General features: G+C 43.2%; 1 protein-coding gene and 1 long non-coding RNA gene across 19 annotated transcripts in view; one reads left to right on the top strand and one right to left on the bottom strand.

The window, feature by feature from the left end:
* The window catches only part of WNK1 (WNK lysine deficient protein kinase 1), a 129,891-nt gene extending 128,439 nt beyond the window's left edge, over nucleotides 1-1,452 (bottom strand). For 12 of the 14 annotated variants that reach the window (XM_070788670.1, XM_070788673.1, XM_070788671.1 and 9 more), the window contains exon 1: nucleotides 195-1,452. In XM_070788670.1, coding sequence (XP_070644771.1) covers nucleotides 195-962 — 768 coding nt within the window. In that variant the 5' untranslated portion in view covers nucleotides 963-1,452. The remainder of the gene's footprint in view (nucleotides 1-194) is intronic. The other 2 variants (XM_070788683.1, XM_070788684.1) reach the window with 1 other exon arrangement.
* Nucleotides 1,448-23,468, top strand: LOC109559769 (uncharacterized). 5 transcript variants are annotated; one of them, XR_011566475.1, is made up of 5 exons: nucleotides 1,448-2,995; nucleotides 3,864-3,972; nucleotides 11,206-11,398; nucleotides 13,139-13,355; nucleotides 22,579-23,468. It is a non-coding gene; the product is annotated as an uncharacterized lncRNA (long non-coding RNA). The 5 variants fall into 5 exon arrangements; XR_011566477.1 differs by lacking the exons at nucleotides 11,206-11,398; nucleotides 22,579-23,468 and adding an exon at nucleotides 7,067-7,183 and having other exon boundaries at nucleotides 1,903-2,995; nucleotides 13,139-16,302; XR_011566476.1 differs by lacking the exon at nucleotides 22,579-23,468 and having other exon boundaries at nucleotides 1,903-2,995; nucleotides 11,199-11,398; nucleotides 13,139-16,301.
* Nucleotides 23,469-25,274: the final 1,806 nt, after the last annotated feature.

Below are 25,274 nucleotides of genomic sequence, written 5' to 3'. Positions count from 1 at the left end.
AGCGAATCTCTGGCTACAAATACTAACGCCTCACCTGTGCCAACACCCCAAATCCTGGTGACTCTTTCGAAAGTTGGCCTCCCCCCACTCGCAGCGAACAGTCAAGAGGAAGACACGTAAAGGGAAAATTCGGCCAAGTGGCCGAGCCAAATGTGGGACCCACAGCACTGTAAGAGAAAGAAGGTGGGGTATACCTGCAGCTCACACCAGGCGACCTCCACGGTGGTCTCGGTGTCCAGACCCTTGTAGACCGTCTTAAAGGAGCCCCTGCCAATCTCGATGTCAAACTTGAGAAAGCGGCCGTCGTTGGACATGCCCACGGCCTTGGTCTCCAACTCCTCGATGTCATCCTGCTGCTGGCTCCGTTCCTCCTGGGGCTCCTTGGCGCTGCCGCCGCCGCTGCCACTTCTCGACGTCGGAGGCTCCTCTCGGCTCCCCGCGGGGCCCGGCTGGACAGCCTGGCGGTCTCTGCCCGCGCTGCTCGGGGCCGAAGAGGTGGCCGGGCTCGCGGCGACCGGCTCCTCAGGGGCGGCGGCGGCGGCGGCGGCGGCGGGCGGCTGCTGGGCCACCTGGGCGGCAGCGGCGGGGATCAGGGTCTCCTCGCGCGGGGGTTCCGGGGGGCTCCGCTGCGGGACCACGGCAGCCGCGCCGGGCTGAGGCAGCGGCAGAGGGAGGCCGGGCAGCTCCAGGGCCGTAGCGTTGGAGTCGCAGATGACGCTGCGGCGGAAGAAGCGGTGCTCTGTGGTGGTGGTCGCGGCCGCCCCCCGGCTGTCCTTGTCCATGGTATGGCGGCGACGCCGGTACTCCTCCGTCCGGCCGGCTGCGGCGTCGGCCGCTGCGGCGCCCAGTTTCTCCCCCACCGAGGAGTCCGAGCTGGAGCCATTCTTGGGGGCAGGCGCCGGGGGCGAGAGGAACAGCGAGCCCTGCGCGCTGCTCTGCTGGTCGGCGGCGCCGCCAGACATGGTGGGAGCGGGAGCGAGGCGGGCTGCTCGAGTTCGCGGAAGAAGGGGGCCGGCCCGGGGCGGCGGGGTGACGGCCCCTCACTCAGCACTGACTCGGCGGCCCGAGCGGGAGGCGGGCCCGCGGGCCCGGCTGCGGCGGCCGCTGCGGCTCTCGAGGCGCGCTTGTCGGGGGCGGCGGCGGGGCGGAGGCACGGGGGCTGGCGCCTCACGGCCCGCACCCATCGTGCGGCGAGCGGCGGACGGGCGGGCTGGAGGGCCGGGGGCGCGCGGTCATGGGGGCGGCGCGGCGGCCCGCACCGAGTCAAGGAGGCGGCGGCCGGCTCTCCACCGCTGCGGCCCGGGGCGGGCTGGACCCCCGAGCGGCTGCCGCTCGGCGCGGAGGCGGACGAGGCCGCGATGGGGCTCGCGGCCAGGCAGGCGGCCGCTCCTCCTCCCCGCCCTGCTGGACGGCCTCAGAGGCCGCCCATTGCCCGACGCGAGGGGCCGAAGCGCGACACGAAGGAGCGGCCCCCGGCCCCGGGCCTCACCGCCCGCCCCGGGCCGGGCGGACCCCTTCCTCTCCGGGCCGGGGCCGGGGGCTGACGGAGGGAGAGCCGGTGGGGGAGGGCCCGAGCCCGGTGCTCCTCCGGGCCGAGGAGGGCCGGGAGAAGTAAGGGCAGTCACCCGGTCGGGCGCCTTCTGTCACGGAGATGAGTGCAGAGAGGCCGCGGAAGAAGAGCCGCGTCCGCCGGCGAAACTCCGCGCTAAATGGCGCCGGGAATCTGAAGCCTCCACACAGCCCGCTCGGGCCCCGCCCCCCGCCGCCCGGGGCGCCCCACCCCCACTCCGCTCGCGGGGCTCTCGCGCAGGCTGTCTTGCCCTGAGACGCTCTGGGACTTGTAGTTGACACCTTGAGGAATGAACGGGACAGAGCAGGAAGACGCCTACGACTCCCGTGATGCCCTGCGGTGGCTTAGCCTGAGGCCCCACGGGAGCTGTAGTTCCCTTTGAAACCGCCTCTTCTGGAAGGCGGATGGGAGCGTCACCGCGGGTCGCTAAGCCTCATCCTTTAGTGGGCGCTAGCTAGGAAAAGCATGACTTGGGCATTAATTGTGGAAGAAGGGAAGAGAAAACAAGAGAAGGACTCAGGAAGAGGGGAGAGGCTCCCACCATGCTGTGCTGAGGAGAGAGCAGGCTCTTGGGATTGCCATGGATGGAAAACGAGCTGCTGTTCCTATTTAAATACGGTGGCGCGACCGGAGCGTGGGCGGAGAGCCGGGAGGAGCCGGACCCCCTCTGCTCGGGCCACAGACTTTGTGCATAACACTGATTGGCTGGGGGAGGGGGGAAGCTCCCTTCCATGGCACTTAAGGCCGCATCCTGGGCTTCAAGCCCAGGACAGATCCTCTGACTCGCAGAGACGGGCCGCCCCACTGCAGTCAAGGGTCACAGCGAACTCCGCCCGGAAAAAGCGCACAGCGCGCGGGAGGGGATGGATTCGAGAAGAAACGAGGTCTACGTATCTTTGCGGCTTTTACCACAAACTTGAAGGAGCTGAGTTGACTTGGATGAAACTTAATGTGCTCCTGTCTCTCTTGGTGCTTAGTAAAAACAGCCTGCCTCTTCCTTTAGAGGTGCCTGAGTGTGCCCGTGTGATCCACACCCCGGCTTTGGACGTGCGGCTTTCTCGAAAGCATCCTCGGGCTCCCTGGACCCCTTGCTCCGCGCAGCCGCCACTCAAGATGGTGCAGGTGATGAGCACCAGGGGGCACCCGACGGAGCAGGAAGCCGGACCCAGACGGCGGTTGAAAGTCTTAAGCCCAACGGTAGGAGCGGGAAGCGCTGAAACGTGCGCAACTGCTCCGAGCGCGCGTGCGCTCCGCCCGGGCTCCGGCCCCGGCCCCGCGCCCGCGGCGGACCGGCTCCGGAGCGCACGGGCCGTGCGGCCGCACTGGAAGACCAGCGGTTGGAAGCAGCCGGACGGAAGATTGGTTAGCGCTTCGTTTCCTAGCAAATGCCCAAAGCTAGCTGCATGAGCTCCACTTAAGAGAGAGGTCTGGCTCTACAATCCAGAGCGATTTATCTGATACGTAGAACAATTACTCTTTTTTTTTTTAATGTTTTTAATCAAAAGCTACCCTTTAGGTGTACAAAAAAGTTTGTTGTAAAGCCAGCGGTTATTAGGTTTCATGAAGCTAGCAGATTATGAACATTTTAAAACAGTTCAGTAGGGGCCACTGAAGTCTTAGTGTTCGCATTCCATTGTTTTAGAGACTATCCCCTTCCCTCATTTGCTTTGGTAATGGTAAATATCATTACGGTGTATTAAGTGGTTTGTCTTCATTTGTAAACTTGGTGCAAAGGGGAGAAATGCCTCTTACATGGGACTTCTTGAGGCAGCTCCTTAGAACTTGACGCAATTGTTGCTTTTTACTAGGGAAAATAGCCTACTTTAAAACAGACAATTGATTATAAATTGGTGAGTTGAAAGGAGATCAGTAACTCACAAAGTTCGTGTTTGGGGAACATAAAAAATGAGGATGTTTATGTGAACGGCCATTGAAAGCCTTTGTTACTACCTGGTCGTACTTACTGGACCATGAAGCTCTGGCCACACTGCACTGAACACAAGCCGCATGACAACCACCAGGCCCTATCGACAGTCAGGAACAGCTAAATTCATTGTAAATAATTTCATTGTTAACTCAAAACCCATGTGACGGCTTTTCCAACTTGTGTAATGGTAGCTTCACCAGGAAAACAGGTGCAGTGCTAGATTTAAAGATTAAACTGTGTATGTGAATATTTTACTACCGCACTTGCTTGTTGGGCTCCCTTTTTAACACCTACGCACTTTCAGTGGTATTTGCTATGAGTCATTATTATTATATCCCAAATCGTGCTTTTCCTTTCTCTGTAAAGTCAGGTGTCCAGTAAAGAACCGACCTCTGTAATCCAAATATAAAAAGCATCAAGAGGTAGCAGAAAGAACCCAGTGGATACTCTAAGCAGAGACTGGACTGCCTGGCAGGTGGGTCCATAAGAATACAAGTTTTTATTTTCTCTCACCATGTTCTTTACTCATTTAGGTCCCTGTTCATTTTCTCACCCTGATTCATGTTTCTTTCTAGCTCCCATCTGTTCCCATTTGATGTTTACGTGGTCCCTGCCATTGGTAACTGAACAGCAATGAAAGGCACCAATAATTCAGACAGTGGCTGAACACACAAACTTATTTCATGTTTATTTGGCATATTCATAGGGTAGCATCTTGAAGTGTAGAGGGGGGAAAAAAAAAAAACCATCTTAAGAGAATTTCTCTTTCTCCATTCTTCATGCTCCTTGTCTTGCCTATGGTAATTCTTTTTTTTTTTTTTTTTTTGGTAATTCTTATTTCACCTCTTTGTCACTTGCAACCAGAGGAAGAAAAGAGAATCAGGCAGTTAAACAAGGAACAGATTTTGAAACCTTTTTTTATTATAAAAGAAATAAAGGCGGGGTGGGACTTGCCCCATATCAGAGCATATTGGAAAATCATAAGATTAAGTCTGCTTATTGTGATAAGCACAGATAATGGAGAGAATACAGAAACGTGTGCATAGGAGGTCCATAAATGAGGAAGATGGCAATCTTCTTCAGGTCAGTGGGAAAAGGTTAATAAACAGTGCTTGAACAATTAGTTATTCCTTTGAAAAAGAAATTAGATGTCTACCTCACACCATTTACAAATTGATATCCACACAGTTTAAGGAGCTAATTTTTTTTTTTAAAGAACTCTAAGAATTTTTGAAACATAGGGAAACATGGGATAGGAAAGGACTTCAAAGAACAAGCCAAGAGCCATAAAGAAAAACATTTGACTATGTTAGAATTGACAATGCTGATCGATAAAGCACAAGGATGAGCTGGCAGAAAAACTTGGAACCTGTATACCGGAACCCTAATAGCCAAAATACATAAATAACACCTTAAATATAAAGAAAAAGAAAGATAGCTGTATAGAAAAGGCGGAGAAATTAGGAAAAGAAAACTGAGGTAGGAAGAAATGCATATGGAAAAAAAAAAAACACGAATCCAGTAACTAGGGAACTGCAAGTTAAAATAAGATATGTATTTTTCCCTCAAAAAAATTGGCAAAATTTTTATGGATTTATAATATCAAGGGTTGACAGAGGTGTGGAGAAACTCATGCGCTGCTAATGATAACATAAATTAGTACAACTTTTTTTGAGGGCCGTCTGTTAGTACTTATTAAAATGTGCAGTGTGCATAGCCATTGACCCAGTAGTTTCCCTTCTTGGTACCCAGCTTAGAGAAATGCTTGCGCATATGCACTAAAAATAACTCTAAGAAGGTCCACTACAGCTTTGTCTATAACCAAGAAATGAAACAATCTGCATGTATGTTGACAAGAAAATAAAGTATGGTATAAATTTTGATACCATATAGCCATAGAAGAGCACAAAGTAAATAGATATGTAGTCACATAACAATAGTAAATAAAAAACTCAAGTTGCAGAATAATAGGTATTAGATCATATATTATACTTTAAAATTGTTTCTGTATGTATTAATATTAAAGTCTGGGCAATACCCAAATAGAAAAGATTAAGCTGACTAATATCAGGACCACAAGAAAGGCCATCATATTAAATCCTACAGAAATTAAAAGGATAATTGGAGAACATGCTGAACTACTTTATGCTGATATATTGACAAATAAGATGAACAAGTATGTTGAAGCACAAACTATCAAAGTTCACTTAATGAAAAAAAAGAAAACTTAGTGTCCCTATATCAAAGAAACTGAATTTACAGTTGATCTTCTCACAAAGAAAACTCCAGACCTGATGAGTTAATTGGTGAATTATACCAAGCACATAAGGAAATATAGCCATATAATACAAATTCTATACAAACTTTTCTAAAAACAGAAGTGTAGAAGCAATTCCCAACTCATACTATAAGGCTAGCATTACCTAGTTAGCAAAACCAGACAAAGATATTACACAAAAAGAAAACTACAGTTCAATACCTACCATGAACATGATGTAAAAATCCTAAACAAAATTTTAGTAAATCTAGAGATTTTTTTCTAAAAGGGTAATACATCATGTCCATGTTGGGTTTATCTCAAGATTTAATAGTAAACATAAAAGTAATCAGTGTGATTTGCCATTTTTTTTTTTTTATTGTGGTTAGTTTATTTAACTTAGCATAATGTACTTAAGTTTCACCCATCTTGTAGCATATAACAGGATCTCCCTCTTTTTTAAGGATGAAAATACTTAATTTTTTTGTTTAGTCACTAAGTCATGTCCGACTCATTGGCAACCACATGGATTGTAGCCTTTCAGGCTCCTCTGTTCATGGGATTCTCCAGGCAAGAATACTGGAATGGACTGCCATTTCCTTCAGGGGATCTTCCCAACCCAGGAGTCAAACCGGTGTCTCCTGCATTGCAGGCGTATTCTTTATCACTGAGCCACCAGGAAAGCCCTATCAACAAAAAAGAGAAAAATCATACAATCACCTCAAGAGATGCATAAAAATCACTTGACAAAACTCAACTACTAGGAGTTCCTGGTGGTGCAGTGGTTAGGACTCAGGTTTTCACTGCCATGGCTTGAGGGTTTAAACCCTAACTGGGGAACTAAGAGCCCTGCAAGCCACATGGCATAGCCAAAACAAAGAAACAAAAAACTCAACAACTGTTCATTATATATATATATATAAAAAAAACCCTTCAGCTGACTATAAATAAAAGGGAACTTTTTCAACATGATAAAGTACATCTACAAAAAACCTAGAGCTAACATCATGCTTAATGGTAGAACAAATGCTTTCTAGGATGGCAAATAAGAATATTCATTCCCACCACTTTATATAACATGGTACTAGCAGTCCTAACCAACGCACTAAGAGAGGAAAAAAGATGAGACACATGTAGACAGTAAAGAAACAACCCAAGGAATGCAAAAAAAAAAGGCCCTACTAGAACTAAATGATTTAACATGGATAGTGGATACAAGGTCAATATACAAAAACCAATTAATTGCATTTCTATATACAAGCAATGGACAATTGAAAATTAAAAATTTTAAAACATATCATTTGGCTTTCAGACTTCAGCAAGTTTCCAATGACTGCTCCCTCACAGAAATATCAACTTGAACGAATATCCACATGCCAAAATACCTTCACAAGAGCTAAGGATTTTAAGTGGCAATTAGAGCACTCAGGTAAAGCAGAGAAATAAGATGCATTGAAGAGGGAAGGAAAGACAGTTTTACCTTATCCTTAGCACCCCTTCCCCAATCCCAGGCAGCCCAATGTGAAGAGAGATACCCTCCCCGTTGGAGAAAGGGAATGAAATGACACTTAACTTTACTGAAGTCCCAGGACAAGGCCTACCCCAATGCCAGAGAATGAGCCTTAATCCTTTCCTCATACAATACTGAAAATTAACTTGAGATGGATCATACACTTAAATATAAGTTAAAACTATAAAACTTCCAAAAGAAAACATAGGAGAAAATCAATGTGACCTTGGGTTAGGCAAAGAATTCTTAAGACACAAAATGCACATAAAGGAAAAATTGTTAAACTGGACTTCATAAAAATTTAAACAATTTGTCATTCAAAAGAAGTGTTACCAAAATGAAAAGGCCACAGACTTAGAGTAAATACTTCAAAACAAATATCAGGAAAAATATTTGTAAACAGAATATGTAGGGAACTCTTACGACTCAACATTAAGATAAACAGTGAGTGCAATAAAAGTGTGCAAAAGATTTGAGCAGATACTTTATCAAAAAAGATAAATGGATGATAGATAACCACATGAAAAGATGTATAGCATCATAGTCACTGACAAAGTGAAAATTAAAATCACAATGTAATATCATCACATACTTACTAGAATGGCTAAAATTAAAAAGAGAATACCAAGTGGTGGCGAGAATGCAAAGTATCTGTTTCTATCACACATATAATGGTACAGCCAGTATGGAAAATAGTGTGACTTTGTAATCAAGTTGAACATACACTTAACTATATAATCCAACAAATCCACTGCTAGATACCCACCCAAGAGAAATGGAAATATGTGTCTACACAAAGACATTTCAGAGCAATTTTATTCACCATAGCCCAAAACTGGAAATACAACAAATATCTATTGACAGGCAATTGAATGGATAAGTAAATTGGTATTTCCATGTACTGGAATGCTATACAAACAAACTACTGATATGTACGGTAATATGGATGAATCTCAAGAGCATGATGCTAGCTGAAAGAAGTCAGACGTGAAAGGTGACTGATTTCACTTACATGTGAATCTAGAAAAGGTAAAATTATAGAAACTGATCTATTCCTGGGGCAGGGGTAAGAAGGGGCAAAGGGGACTGACTGCAAAGGAACACGGGACTTTTAAAGTAGAGGAAATATTTTCTATCTTGATTTTGGTGGTAGGTATGGGCTGTATTCATTCAAAACTCATTAAACAGTACACTTTAAATAGGTGAATTTTAACTGTACATAAATTATACCTCAAAAACCAGAAAATAAATAACAAAGTGGAAAATTCTTAAAGAGATAGGAATACCAGACCACCTTACCTGTCTCCGAATAAACCTGTATGCAGGTCAAGAAGCAACAGTGAGAACTGGATGTGGAATAACTTATGGGTTCAAAATTGAAAAAGGAGTACGTCAAGGCTGTATACTGAAACCCTGCTGATTTAACTTACGTGCAGAGTACATCGTGCAAAATGCCAGGCTGGATGAACAAATCACAAGCTGGAATCAAGACTGCTGGGAGAAATATCAACAACCTCAGGTATGCAGATGATACCACTCTAATGGCAGAAAGTAAAGAGGAACTAAAGAGCCTCTTGATAAAGGTGAAAGAGAGTAAAAAACCTGGCTTAAAACTCGACATTCAAAAAACGAAGTCATGGCATCTGGTCCCAAAACTTCATGGCAAAAAGATGGGGAAAAACTGGAAGCAGTGACAGATTTTGTTTTACTGGGCTCCAAAATCACTTTGGACAGGGACTGTAGCCATGAAATTAAAAGACACTTGCTCTTTGGAAGGAAAGTTATTGACAAACCTAGAAAGTGTATTAAAAAGCAGAGACACCATTTTGCCACCAAAGGTGTGCATAGTCAAAGCTATGGTTTTTCCTGTAGTTACGTACAGATGTAAGAGTTGAACCATAAAGAAAGCTGAGCACCAAAGAATTGATGCCTTAGAATTAAGAATTGTGGAGCTGGAGAAGACTCTTGAGTGTCCTTTGGACTGTGAAGAGATCAAACCAGTCAATCCTAAAGGAAATCAATCCTGAATATTCATTGGAAGGACTGATGCTGAAGCTGAAGCTCCAATCCTTTGGCCACCTGATACAAAGATCTGACTCACTGGAAAAGACCCTGATGCTGGGAAAGACTGAAGGCAGGAGGAGAAAGGGACAACAGAGGATGAGATGGTTAGATAGCATCACCAACTCAATGGATATGAACCTGAATAAACTCAGGGAGATAGTGAAGGACAGGAAAGCCTGGAGTGCTGCAGTCCATGGGGTCACAAAGAATGAGACATGACTTAGTGACTGAACAACAATAAAAACTATGCAAAGAAGATTTTTTCAGTGGCATATAATTCTGCCAAACCAGTCATTAATGATCAAGGAAAAGTATATGTGCTACTTTAACATTCATAATTTAATAACATTTCTCTTAAAATGGTTTTACTGAACATAATTTGCTTATTAATCTTCACAGATTACAGTCAGATTAACTCTGTAACTAGAAAGAATATTTAGCAAGTTCAGTAACAACAGCAATAATAGTTCATCTTCCAAATGTCTGTATGCATTTAGACCAATTGAAGACATTGTAAAATTTGTTCTCTTAGGATGGCTGAGAATTAGGAAAAGAGCTCCAAGTTCTACACTGAGTAATGATCTACAGTAGACAGAAGTATACATTATTTTAAGACAATACTAGTAGTCCTTAAGTAGTAGGCTCATCTTTCTCCAGTTGAATCACAAAGCTCCTAAAATTATACACAGTACAAGGATCCCCAGGTGGTGCTAGCGGTAGAGACCATACCTGCCAATACAAGAAATGCAGGTTCGATCCCTCGGTCAGGAAGATCCCCTGGAGGAGAGCATGGCAATCCACTCCAGTATTTTTGCGTAGAGAATTCCATGGACAGAAAAGCCTGGCGGGCTATATATAGTCCATAGGGTCGCACAGAATCAGACACAACTGAAGTGACTTAGCACACACGCACACACAAGGCAACAACAGGGAAAGATGAAGGAAGAGGAGCCTGGACCACCCAGGGGTATAGTGGATGAGACTCTGGCAGAGCTGGACTCTTCCTCTAACTGAATTCATAACAAGTTGGTTTTCCTTTGTCAGAGTGGCGAGTTGCTTCAGCCTACTCCCCTTGGGACTTCCAGTGAAGTTTCTTTATAATTTCTCTAAGAAAATCCTAAAATGATTCTTTCTTTCCCTCTCCAAGACTCCCCCTCCATCACACTCCCCTAAAGCACTTCTCGGGTTCTTTTATGTGCATCTCCTGATTAGGTTCCCACTGCAGAGAGAGTATGTCTGATTTCATACTTTATATGCAATATGATTTTAATTCTTGAATAAGGGTGCTAAACAGTAACAAAAGTCATGATTCTACTGGGTTAGGGATGTGCATGTGGTATCTAAATTTGGATGTAGGGGTTTCCTAGAAAAAGACAAGACAATATTGCTATTGCTTCATAGCTTAGCACATGTTGGGAGCAGCTTGTCAAAGCAGACCTTTTCAACTGCTAGGCTGATTTTAGCTGTCTATCTGCGCATCTCTGCAGCCCTGATCACCGAGCTTCAACAGAGGTATTAAGTTATGACACAAGAGGATTGGGCAATCTTATCACTTGTCTCTGCCTATAACAAACCAGGACAGATTGAAGTGTTGGATTAGCTACCCAAGAATCAGGACATAAGTGCTAGGCACTGGTTAGAAAAAATTGTCACAGGTAGTAATTAGAAGGAGGCCCAAAGGCTGAACCTGGCCTGAAGAGAAATTTAAAACCCTTTTAAAGACTTAGCCCCTATCTTATTGCCAAATCAATTTTATTTCAACTTTTTATAAATGGGGGAAAATGTCTTAAGTCAGCAGATTCCTGTGACACATGGTTATTACCTAAAGACAGATAACATCCCAAAAAACACTGACTAAGATGTTTTCAAGTGGACAGGTCCTCTCAAGAAGCAGCTTCTAAAAAAAAAAAAGAAGAAGAAGAAGCGTCTTCTGATCATCAAATTACATGAACAGAACATCATGTAACAACTGGCAGAAAAACCCATCGGCTTGTTATGGTGATTGTTACTGACTTTTCCACATATTTAAGCCTTTTTTTCCACATCGGATGTAGGCCTTCTGTAAACAAGGTGTGTGCTTCATAAAAACCGTATCCTGTACAATACCTGGGATGGGGCCCTGGTCATAGCAGATGTCAACCATGTGATTAATTTGAAAGGTTAAATTTAACTCTGTGTATCCAAGATCTCCCCCACAACACACACACATTTATACACACTCACACACATTTATACACACACACACATATTTATACACACTCACTTACATTTATAAACACTCACACACAACAAACCAGGTTTATAATAAATTCTATTCATCGGAACAACAAAGGACATATTTTTTTAAATTACATTATTTTATCTGTTTAAAGAATGGAAAACCATTTTATTTATCTGTTAACACTCTTTAAAAACCAACCTTCACTGTTTTATTATTCCAGGAGTATACATATTATTTTTAGAAAATTTACAAAATAGGATATAAGGGGGGGAAAGTAAAAATCAGTCATAATTCTGCCATAGAGAAATAACCACACTAATATTTTGGTATATTCCCTTCCAATATTTTATCTGTGTTTTTATTTGTGGGTATATTTCTTACTTTCTTTTTTTTTTAACGTATGTGTTGTTTTACTTTTAACCTAACACTAATCATATTTCCATCAAAATTATCACTAATTTTTAAATATACAATATTATTTTACGTGTCAGAATAATCTTTCATCACATGGTTGAACTTCAGTTTTGGACTTTGAAGTTGTTACCAACATTTCACCCCCATATACAAGCATATACAAGATGCCTTTGGAGGGTCTGTCACTATTCCCAGGCCCATAGGGGAAGCTACCTGTCGTGGGGAATAGAAAGAGGGTAAAATGTGAGCTGACCCCGCTGTGACAGAGACCTCCTTCCTCTCTTTCAGGACTAGCACATCAACAGACTTCCCTTAAGACGGCCTTTAAAATTATTATTATTCAAGTACTACCTATAGGATATAAAGCTTCAATTATTTACCTCTCTAACCTCACTTGTCCACTTTGCCCTACATCTTTATATTCATTCCTCCTTCCCCAAAACTGGTTTCTCTCTCCAATAATACAAATGCCAATTTCCTTCATGAAAAGAACACTTCAAACTTAATGCAATCTGATAGTCCTGTTGCATTGTAATTACACATAGAAAATATGTAATATTTTCACTGGATATTCACTGGGTATTATTTCACTGGGTATTATCACTAGCACATTCTCTAGAGGAGTTGGGGAGAGAACCAAAGGGAACTTCTTCCTGAGATTGTGTTTGTCAGTGTAAGCTCGTGTCAGAGCCTTCGATTCTTACTGTTAGAAGCTCTGTAATGAGTCTGATTAGAAATAGCTCTCTTAAAAGATGTTAGCTAGACTTACTGCCCTTATCATTTTGAAATATATACAGATTCCACATCATTATGTTGACACTTGAAGCTGATATATTGTTGTATGTCAATTATATTTTAAAAGAAAGAAAATAGTTCAGTAAAGGAAGAGAAAGAACCTGCCAGCCTGTGTTGTTTTCATCACTCAAACTAATATATTTCTTTTTCCATGACCACTGAGAATAACAAGAGTTGACAATGGGGAAAAAGTGGGGAAGGAAATAAGTAGGAAATTGTGACAGACAGACATGTGGGCCAAGCTTCATTTAAAGGTCAATAAATTCATTTAGATATTATGATATCTTGTCAGCGTCTAACACACTGTAATCTTTCAGTATTTATTTAGTATTAACTGGAGTTTTTGTTTTTTTTTAAAAAGACCTTTATTATTTTTTCAGGTAAAAATACAGGCACCAGGAACAGTCAATGTTGTGTCCAGTGAAGTCTGATGTGCCTGATCCTGACAAGAGCCCACTGCACAGCTAAGATTGACAGTAGTCGCGGAACTTGAAGGGGCGATCCGTGTGACTCAACCTGAAGACAGTCCTAACCCTCACATTTAATTTAGGATGAGATGGTTTTCCAGCTGGGTTTGCATGTCTGTGTGTTTGAAAGGTGATGCAATGGCATACAGTTATTTTACCATAGTTTTAATTCTTTAAGTGTGTTCATTGGCCTTTAGTTGTTATTTCTCAGGACAGGTCCAGTCTAATAGCATCCTGTATTTCCCTAGAATCTTTCAAACTCAAAGCTTTTCACATAGCCATACTATTATTGTCATTTTCCTGAACTCCCTTTGAGGAGGGGTGAGGGGTGCAGATAAAACAGGTGAGAAAATGAATACACAGAAAGGGAAGCGTGATGCCCTGGTCACCCAGCCAGTGACCAGTGGGCTCTCTTAGTCCAAATTATCACATCTAGCTAGGCCAAGGCATTGGATCTTAGTGTAGCTTATGGATATTTTTTTTCCCCTTGTACATGCTAGTGAGAAAGAACTGAAAACAAACTTTTCTGGGCAAATAGCAAGTGCCAAGGTTGCTCTTTCATTCTCTTTGACTGATATGCAATCTGGAACCAGAGCTGAAATCCTGAGAGAGGAAACTACATCTGCAGATGATGATCCAAGACTTCCTTAACACTGAATTTGGGATTTTTAAGACACGAGGCTGGGGGACTTCCCAAGCCATCCAGTGGTTGAGACTCTGTGCTTCCACTGCAGGGGGCATGGGTTCAATCCCTGGTCAGAGACAAATCTCTTGCATGCCGCATGGTGCAGCCAAATACATAAACAACAACAAAAGCCCACAAGGTTGTTTAAGCACATGCATTCTCCAGGCAAACGAACTGGGTGTCTCCAAAGGCCAGACTGGTAGGCGATACCAGGAGACACATTTCAGCTTAATATAAGCAAGAATTTGCTAATAATTAAAACTGCCCTAAATTGGGATCAACTGTCCTGTGAGCCAGTGAACTCCCTACTATAGGAAACATTCAGACAGAAGCTAGATGACTGATCTGTACATGATATTGAAGGGAATTCCCACAATGGATGGTAGATTGATTTGGATGACCATTAAGGACTCTCAACTCTTAATAATTTTTTCATTCCCTGATCCTTGACAATGTCAGGCAGATTTCCTTAGCACCCCTTTACACCACCCCCAAATAAGAATGAGAAGTGTTTTTATCTACCTGGTGCTTTTTGGTTACAATCAATGGAGCATGTAAAGTAGTAGCTTCCAAGAAAGAAAGATGACTTAAATAGAATCATAAAATAGGGTCTTAGAAGAAAATTGAAAAACCCTTAGAGATAACCTGGTCCTATTCCCCACCCTGTGTGTGTGTGGCAAGTCACTTCAGTCCTGTTCGACTCTTTGTGACCCTATGGACTGTAACCCACCAGGCTCCTCTGTCCATGGGATTCTCCAGGCAAATATATCAGAGTGGGTTGCCATGTCCTCCTTCAGGGGATCTTCCCCACCCCGGAATCAAACCCACATCTCTTGTGGCTCCTGCATTGGCAGGCGGGTTCTTTACCACTAGTGCCACTTGGGAAGCCCATCCCTCACCATACCACACCCTACCCTACCCCACCCCACTTTAAAAAATAGATTTAGAAACTATGGCCTAAAGAAACTATCATCCCAAGAATCTTATATTCATCTACTAGCCAGGTTTGTTAAACCTAGAATATTCCTTTTTAAACTGCCAAATATTTGTTGAGTGCCAATAGGGAATTACTTTTCCTGATGATAAGGATTTGTTTTAAGATCACAGAATTGTGTACAAACCCCATTGGATAACTCAGATTCGAATTGGAGTGTCTGTGGATTAACCAGAACTTTCTCCTCTCTTCTCTGAGTGTCTATAGTCTAGGCTACTTATACACTCGATAAAGAGCACAAAGGGATATAGAAGCTTAGAGGGGAAATTGGAGAGCGATGTTGGGATAAAAATTAGTGGCTAAAATTTGAATGTTGGATTATCTTTGGGTTTTATTTTTCCATGTTACCCCTTCTCCTATGATCAATTCAGATCAGATCAGATCAGTCGCTCAGTCGTGTCCAACTCTTTGTGACCCCATGAATCGCAGCACGCCAGGCCTCCCTGTCTATCACCAACTCCCGGAGTTCACTCAGACTCACATCCATCGAGTCAGTGATGCCATCCAGCCATCTCATCCTCTGTCGTCCCCTTCTCCTCCTGCCCCCAATCCCTCCCAGCATCAGAGTCTTTTCCAATGAGTCAACTCTTCACATGAGGTGGCCAAAGTACTGGAGTTTCAGCTTTAGCATCATTCCTTCCAAAGAATATCAATATTTATTGAGAACCTATTGTGCACAGAGCATTGTGATCATCCACAGAGCCATTAGAGGGATTATAAAAATTAACTATTAACTCCATCAAATTAGCATCAGGCTTAAGACAGCCTCGGGGAATGTTAATGTAAGGTCAAATATCTTTTTTCTTTGGTTACCGCCAGCACCAAATAGAAACAAATTTGCAGCAGGGCTTACGTGTTTGTAAGTCACATTCAGAAGATAAAACTAGCTCTGTTCACTCTCAATAGGTAATTGAGAGATTAGTAAATTTCAAAACTATGTGTAAAATATTGGATGAATTTACAAAAATGCTTAATTAAAAGTAAACATAATTTGAATCCACAGCAAACACTGTACTCAATGGTGAGAGACAGTGCTTTCCTCTAAGATCTGGAACAAGACAAAAATGTCCGCTCTTGTCAGTTCTGTTCAACATTGTATGAAAGGTTCAAGCCAGGGCAGTTAAATAAGAACAGATTAGAAAAAAGGAAAACTATGCTTATTTGCAAGTGACATGATATAGATAATCCTAAGGAATTACTAAAAAATGATAAGAACTAATATTGAATTCAGCAAGTTTACAGGATACACAAACAACATACAAAAATCAATTATATTTCTATATACTAGCAATGAACAAACTGAATTCAGAAAACAACTCCATTTACAATAGCATCAAAAAGAATAAAATAATTAGAATTTAGCAAAAGATGTGTAAAACTTGTACCCATATTGCAAAAAGAAATTAAGGAAGACCTCAATAAACAGAAAGATGTCCTGTGTTCATTGATTGGAAGAATTAATATTGTTAAGTTGGCAATACTCTCTAATTAAGCTACAGATTATCACAGTCCTTATTAAATCCCAGCTTGCTTTTTTGCAAACACTGACAAGCTGATCCTAAAAGGTGTACAGAATTTCAAGGGAATAGCAAACACTATCTTGAAAAACAAGAGTAAAATTAAAACACATTTTCTGATTTCAAAAACATACTACAAAACTACAGTAACCAAGGTAGGGTGAAACTGACATACAGATAAACATACAGCTCAATGGAATTAAGAGACTAGAAATAATCCCACCCGTTTGTGATCAGTTTATTTTCAACAAGAATGCCAAGACCACTCAATGGGGAAGAATGGTTTTTCAGCAAACGGTGCTGGGACAACAAACTAGCCACAGGGAAACAAACAAAAAAGAAAGTGATTCCTACTTCATACCACACACAAAGATTAACTTGGAAGGGATCATGTATCCAAATGCGAAAGAAAACCTAGGCATGAATCTTCATGAGCTGTAGCTGGGCACTGGTGTCTTAGATATGACACTAAAAGCACAAGCAGCAACAGCAAAAAATAGATTCCCTGGACTTCACCGCTGTTAGGAATGTAAAGTGGTGCAGCTGCTCCCTCAAAAGGTTAAACACAGGGTTACCCTGTAATTCCAGCAATTCCAGCTGGAATTGGACTATTTATGTACTTGATAAATGGGGATAAGAGGATAAAGAAGCTTAGGAAAATTCCACTCCAAGGTATATCCCCAAGAGCAATAACACATGCCTACACAAAAACGTGTACATGAGTTTTCACAGCAGTGCTGTTCATAACAGCCAAGAGGTAGAAACAAATGTCCATCAACTAATGAATCGATAAATAAATGGTGGTATATCCATACAATGGAATATTATTCAGGTATAAAAATTAATGAAGTACTAATACATGCTACAACATGGACAAACTTTGAAAACATTACAAATAATCTGCCATTAATCCCACCCAATATACCCATTACCTCAGACACTATTGTTTGTACTTCTGTAAGTTGAATTTGGGTCTTTTAAAAATATCATCCATGTTTCTACTTAACATATTCAACCTTTTCTCTAGCCTTTTGAACCTATGGAACAGAGTTATAATAACTATTTTAATATCCTTGCCTGCTAATTCTAACATCTGCATCAGTTCTGGGTCAGTTTGATTATTTACTTTTCTCATTATGGGTCATATTCTCCACTTACCTGTGTGTATGCCCAATAATTTTTCATTAATGCCATTCATCATGAACTTACCTTGTTGAGTGCTGGATATTTCTGTAGTTTCAATTTTTGAGTATATTCTGGAGCACAGTTCAGTTCAGTCACTCAGTCGTGTCCGACTCTTCGTGACCCCATGAATCACAGCACACCAGGCCTCCCTGTCCATCACCAACTCCCAGAGTTTACCCAAACTCATGTCCATCGAGTTGGTGATGCCATTCAGCCATCTCATCCTCTGCCATCCCCTTCTCCTCCTGCCCCTAATCCCTCCCAGCATCAGGGTCTTTTCCAATGAGTCAACTCTTTGCATGAGGTGGCCAAAGTACTGGAGTTTCAGTTTCAGCATCAGTCCATCCAATGAACACCCAGGACTGATCTCCTTTAGGAGGGACTGGTTGGATCTCCTTGCAGTCCAAGGGACTCTCAAGAGTCTTCTCCAACACCACAGTTCAAAAGCATTAATTCTTCGACACTCACCTGTCTTCACTGAAGCAACAGCAGCAGTAGCAGCTTTCTTCACAGTCCAACTCTCACATCCATACATGACCACTGGAGAAACCATAGCCTTGACTAGACGGACCTTTGTTGGCAAAGTAACATCTCTGCTTTTTAATATGCTATCTAGGTTGGTCGTAACTTTCCTTCCAAGGAGTAAGCGTCTTTTAATTTCATGGCTGCAGTCACCATCTGCAGTGATTTTGGAGCCCAGTTACTTGGAAACAATTTGATCCTTTCGTCTTATTTTTAAAAATCTGAAAAAAAAAAAAAATCTGTTAGGCAGGACCAGACCTGCATTTAATCGAGAGCCAGCTTTTCTCCTACAACTGAGGCAAAATCCTTCTGAGTACTTTGCTTAATGATCTGTGAGTTATAAGATTTCCAGTCTGGCTGGCGGGAACAGGCACTCTGCAGGCCCTGGATGAGTTCTTGTTTCTGCAACACCTTCAGGTGGTTCTTTCCCTGGTCTTGAACAGTTCCCTCGAATTCACGTGCTGGTGACAATTTTGCTGAACAGCTGAGGGGGACCCTCTGCAGATCTCTAGACTTTGGTTGTTGTCATTTTTTCTGTGTGTGTGTGTGTGTAGTGCTCTCCTCTCTGATATTCTGCCCTGCAAACTCTGGCTGTCTTGGTCTCCCTGGACTCTAGCTCAACTTCTCAACTCAGGGAATCTGCCAGGCTCTACCCAGATTCCACCTTTCCGTGTCACCATCTGGAAAATCTCTCAAGGCAGTAGGCTGGGCGTGCATAGGGCTTACCTCATTCTTTTCCCCTTTCATCAGGTCTGATGTCCAATATCTTGGGTTTTTTTTTTTCAGACTTTAGACTTTCTATTTCATATTGGGGTATAGCCGATTAATGATGTTATGCTGGTTTCAGGTGAACAGTGAAGGGACTCGGCCATACGTGTACATGGATTCATTCTCCCTTAAATCTGCCTCCCATCCAGTCTGCCACCTAACATTGAGCAGAACTCCATGTGTTAAACAATAGGTCCTTGTTGTTTTTCTATTTTGAATATAGCAGTGTGTTGATATCCAATATCTTGAAAATGGCTACTTAAAATACTTTCTCTAGATTTTTTTGTTGCTTCTGGTAGGAGGGTAATTTTGGTCCCTTTGACCGCCATCTTGATAGGAAGTGGAAGTCCAAGCTCATACTAAATTTAGCACAAAAAAAAAAAAAAAAGTAGAATTAACTGGTTCACAAAACCACAGAAAGGAAGAAAGTACACTAGCCTTAAAGCTGACTGGATATATCGACTCAAGTTTCACCAGAGCACTTTCTCTTTCTCTCTCCCTCGGTCTTTCCGTCTCATTTCTACTTCTGTGTTTTGGCCGCATTCAAGTGGGAGTTACAGCCACTGTTGGCTCTAGAGCCCACCCTGACAGCCAGCATGCCGAAGACAAAGACAGACCTCCCTTTCCTTCTCCAACTAGGACAACTCGGTGTGAGAAAGAGCTTGATGTGGATGCGTCCCATGTCTATGTATGGCTTCCCAAGTGGTGCCAGGGGGAAAGAACCCACTCGCCAAGGCAGGAGACGCAGGAGATGTGGGTTCCATCCCTGGGTCTCGAAGATACCCTAGAGGAGGAAACGGCAACCCACTCCAGTGTTTCTTGCCTGGGGAATCCCATGGACAGAGGAGCCTGGCGGACTACAGTCTATGGTGTCACAGAGTCAGACACAACTGTGTCACTGAGCATGCACACACGTCTAGGTACCAACCACTAAGTCCTGGAGGGTACATTAAAAGGCTGACCCAACAAGCAACGACCAATGATATTTCACTGTTATTTTAATTTGCAGTTTTTTATTTTTCCTGAAATCAAGTGTTTTTCATAGACATTCATTCATCCAGTGGGTATTTACTGAGTGTCCGCTGTGTGACAGTCACTATCCTAGACACTAAAGGTCTATTAGACTTTTGTATTTATTTTGTGACTTTCCAATCATTTGGTCATTTTTCTACTGAGGAACTTGTCTTCTGCTTATTGATCCATGAGAATTTCTCATATATAGACAGCATCAACTCTGTCACACACATAGCAATATTTTGAAAGTTAAGTCATTTGTCTTTAATTTTGTTTTTTATAATATTTTGGTGTACAACTGTTGACTATGTAAAGCCCTTTAGATTCCTGACCTTTATGTTGATATAGTCTTCTCACTTTTAAGTTGGTCTAACATTTGGCATGTTAGCCAGTTTCTACTTGAGATCCACCGAGTCATATGTAAAAAAATCAACTTTTGGCAAGTGTCTCTTCTGAAGTTTAATTGACTCCTGGTCCTTGTAAGACTCCCAGCACTGCAGGCAGCGATGCAAAACAGGTTTTCTCCCAAAAGGCTAATTAAGGGAGGGAAGACTTCTGCTGTGTTTTCCAAGCTCATCTCAGACTTGGGTTATAAACAGATAATCTAGGTGGTAATGTCATCAGATTATCAATTTAAGAAAAATCTGTGAGTGAGGAGACTGATAAGTCAAATAACAACACATTCATTTTTCATTTAGGACACTTTAAATTTTGATCTGCTCTGATCTGAGAGCTGACTTAGTTTCTGGTAGCCCCAGGAGAAAAGCAGGATGCCTGCCTCCATAAAAGTCAGTGTGCAGGAACTGCTTCCGTCATAGAGACCCACTTGTTGGGAATAAATAAATACCCTGCATGTTCAGGAAAAGTAACAGATGGAGACTGAGGCTTCTTGGCTATGTTACAAGGGGTCCTCTAGGCTCCAAATACAACTTTTTTTAAGTGTGTAAAAGAAACCTTTCCTGTGATCTTTTGCTTGGCAGATTAGGGTCCAATAAAACCTTCTGCAATGACAGAAATGTCTAATATCTGTGCTATTCAAGATGGCTATTGAGCTCTTGAAATATAGTGAGCAAGGCTGAGAAAATAAATTTTAAAATGTTTATGCACTTCAATTAATTAAAGTTTAGCTAGCCACATGTGTAGGGTTACCAGACTTCAGTTCAGTTGCTCAGTCATGTCCAACTCTTTGCGATCCCATGGACTGCAGCATGCCAGGCTTCCCTGTTCATCACCATCTCCCGGAGTTTACTCAAACTCATGTCCATTGAGTTGGTGATGCCATCCAACCATCTTGTCCTCTGCATCCCCTTCTCCTCCTGCCTTCAATCTTTCCCATCACCAGGGTCTTTTCCAATGAGTCAGTTCTTCACATCAGGTGGCCAAAGTACTGGAGCTTCAGCTTCAGCATCGGTCCTTCCAATGAACGCTCAGGACTGATCTCCTTTAGGATGGACTGGTTGGATCTCCTTGCTCTCCAAGGCACTCTCAAGAGTCTTCTCCAACACCACAGTTCAACACCAAAGCATCAATTCTTCAGTGCTCAGCTTTCTTTATAGTCCAACTCTCACATCCATACATGACTACTGGAAAAACCATAGCTTTGACTAGATGGACCTTTGTCACCAAAATAATATCTCTGCTTTTTAATATGCTGTCTAGGTTGGTTATAACTTTTCTTCCAAGGAGCGAGCATTTATTAATTTCATGGCTGCAGTCACCATCTGCAGTGATTTTGGAGCCCCCAAAATAAAGTCTCTCACTGTTTCCATTGTTTCTTTTTTTTTGTTTCCATTGTTTCTTATCCATCTGCCATGAAGTGATGGGACCAGATGCCATGATCTTAGTTTTCTGCATGTTGAGTTTTAAGCCAACATTTTCCACTCTCCTATTTCACTTTCATCAGGAGGCTCTTCAGTTCTTCTTTGTTTTCTGCCATAAGGGTGGTGTCATCTGCATATCTGAGGTTATTGAGATTTCTCCCAGCAATCTTGATTCCAGCTTGTGCTTCATCCAGTCCAGCATTTCTCATGACGTATTCTGCATATAAGTTAAATAAGCAGGGTGGACAATAGACAGCCTTGATGTACTCCTTTCCCGATTTGGAACCAGTCTGTTGTTCCATATCCAGTTCTTACTGTTGTTTCCTGACCTGCATACAGATTTCTCAGGAGGTGGTCTGGTATTCCCATCTCTTTCAGAATTTTCCACAGTTTGTTGTGATCCACACAGTCAAAGGCTTTGGCATAGTCAATAAAGCAGAAGCAGATGTTTTTCTGGAACTCTCTCACTTTTTCGATGATCCAACAGATGTTGGCAATGATCTCTGGTTCCTCTGTCTTTTCTAAAACCAGCTTGACCATCTGGAAGTTCACGGTTCACATACTATTGAAGCCTGGCTTGGAGAATTTTGAGCATTACTTTCCTAGCATGTGAGATGAGTGCAACTGTGCAGTAGTTTGAGCATTCTTTGGCATTACCTTTCTTTGGGATTGGAATGAAAAAGCAAATAAAAATATAGGATGCAGAGTTAATTATTAATTTCAGGTAGGCAACCAATAATTTTGTAGTGTAAGGATAACCCAAATATTGCATGGGGCACAATTACACTACGAATTTAGTCTTTAATTATCAGAAATTCAAATTAACTGGTGTCCTGTTTTTTATCCAGCAACCTTAAATGTGTGGCTAGTGACATTGGACAATGCAGGTAAGAATGGACTGCCCTGAATTTCTTCAAAATTACTCAACGACTCCCACTGGATGATTTTAAGGAGGAAAAATGGTCATGGTCATATTTTGGCAAGAAAAAGTAACCTGACTTCTGAAAGAAAGCCATCAGATGCCAAGGCCAGGACTACCAAAGCAATGAAATTCAATCCAACAATCATTTACTGGAAGCCTTCCACGTGCAGAAGAGATACTCAGCCATATGCACCAGTATAGCTGTACAACTGCCGAGACGCGTGTCCGCTGGATTTGGTTGGTGCCTGTTTTGGGGAATGTAAAGGGTCAACCTCAGAGGGAGCCATTGGATGGATAAGGTTGTTTGTTCAGTTGTGGTTTTTTGTTTTCCTTTGTCAAGATCTAACAGACTCTAATCTTCTTACCTTTTCTTCCTAGGGCTTGACATGTGTTATGAATAGGACTTTTAGACCCCTATACAGTATAGTTAAATCAAGGTGAGCATACTGGTGCATGCACACTCTGGGGAAAACCCCCACACTTTCCAAAAAGAGCACCAATGGATCCCTCAGACAGAAACTCCAAACCAGTGAATCACTATTCAATTCAAAAAGACATCTGTTGAGTGACTACTCTGATTCCGGGCTACGGGGTAAGTTCCCAGGTATTGCAGTCCATTGATTCTACTTCCTTAATTGACAAGGAACATGCAAATTTCCCCATCACACCCCAGACCTCGCTGGCCTGTACTCAGGCCACCTGGGCCAGGCTCTAGCCCATCAGCACTCTGGAAAGCTGCCAATTACACGATGGCCCTTCCCAAATCTCCGCTCCTAAGTGGGCTTCTCTTCATTTTTCCTTCATGACTACTCTCTAAAATCATGACAGTCTGACACTTTCCCTAGATTTTGAACTTTGAACGTGGCTCACCACCTCGTGGTGGGTTAGCGAAGCTTCCAGCCGCCGAGGTGTTAGCTGCTGGTGGTTCACAGCTGAGCCCCCTCCGAAGGGTCAGGGAGGGTGAGGGAGCTGCCTCGCACAAGGTTCTACCCCTCTCTGGGGCGGCCAGCATGCAATGGCTGGTCACTGGGGATGCAAGGCCACACCGTGTTTTACTGGAGACAACTCTGCACTGTTGTCCAGCCACCGTGGGCTCAGCAGAGGCCCTGGTGCTGCAGCATGCAAACTCACCTCCTCCCCTTACGGCCGTTCACATGTCGTTCCTGAGAGGACACTCCACCTCCCAAACAACAACAAGAACAACAAAAATAACTGGGACTTCCCTGGTGATCCAGTGGCTGGGACTTCACCTGCCAACTCAGGGTGTACGGGTTCAATCCCTGGTTGGGGAACTAAGATCCCACATGCCCCATGGCTAAAAAATAAAATAAAACAGAAGCAATATTGTAAGATATTCAATGAAGACTTTAAAAATAGTCCACATCAAAATAAAACTTCAAAAATAAAGACAATCCCAACACCCTGCATGCATGTCTCCTCCTAGGAGTCTGTTTCAGGGGAGACTTACCAAAGACATAGGTTGTTGAAATATCTCTTAAGTAAACTTCCAGTTTCTTAGGACAAACTTCTTGCTTTGTTCAGCCTGGCTTTTTCTACTGCTTGGGGAAAAACACGGCCTGGACTGCCTTCTTCCAGACAGATGGGCACACTTCAGAGAGGCTGAAGACCAAGCAGTTTCTGGAATCAGAGCAACCATCCAGGGTTGGTTGGTTTATGTGGGATGAGCAGACTGGCAGGTGCCTGCAATTAATCTTCCTGTTATTCCTCACTAAGGTGCCGAGGACCTAATCCAGTCCTGGCTAACAAACCAGTCACTTGTTACAGGGAAGACATCCCAGGAACTGATTTCACCCTCTGCTGGGAGAAAACTACCTCCACTTTCCTCCGGCAGATCTCTCCCTCACCCTCTCCTGACAGACCTTTCTCACAAGAATAAAAGCTGCTCTCTGGGGTCTTGGCAGTGGACCTCACCACCTCTGATTCACATCCACCGAGTCCTGCGGAGCTGGACCAGCATCTCTCTCATCACCAGCGGTCCTTGTCTGTTTTATCACCGGCACTCATCTCCCCCCGGGCTCTGTGCCTTCCTGCGGCTTAGCTGGGAAATGAGGGTGGAGCGGAGGGCAGGGCTCATAGGTGTGCAGTTCCTCTGTGTACCACACTCTGTGCTGGGCCCTTCACATGCTCTCATTAAACCTCACTATATATGTGTGTGTGTGTGTGTGTGTGTGCGTGCATGTGTATAGTGTGTGCTCAGTCGTGTCTGACTCTTTTCAACCCCTTCCAGGCTCCTTTGTCCATGGGACTCTCCAGGCAGGAATATTTTCTACTCCAGTATGTGTGTATAACATGTACAATATATACGCCCTTTCCCCACCCCCAACACACAGTCAACACCAAGGTTCAAAGAGTGACATAATTTTGTTCTCTGAGATGTGTAACCTCTCCTCTAGGAAGTTGCTGGCTTAGCTAGGTTTCCATATGATTGTGAAGCAGTGTCCTAGGTTAATGCAACTCATGTCCACATTGGTCAGACTTGGTCTGATGGTGGTCTGGAGGCAGATCTAGCCCTTTAGTACCCCCTGACTTTACTCTGAGATCCTTTACTGTCTAAACTGTCCTAATGCTGGCCATCAGAGGAGGCATGGGAAATTGGGAGGG

Source organism: Bos indicus, chromosome 5 (genome assembly GCF_029378745.1).
Source record: "Bos indicus isolate NIAB-ARS_2022 breed Sahiwal x Tharparkar chromosome 5, NIAB-ARS_B.indTharparkar_mat_pri_1.0, whole genome shotgun sequence".
In the NCBI taxonomy this organism is placed as follows: domain Eukaryota; kingdom Metazoa; phylum Chordata; class Mammalia; order Artiodactyla; family Bovidae; genus Bos; species Bos indicus.
The sequence above is the reverse complement of the archived record's forward strand: the minus strand, read 5'-3'. Positions and strand labels throughout refer to the sequence as shown.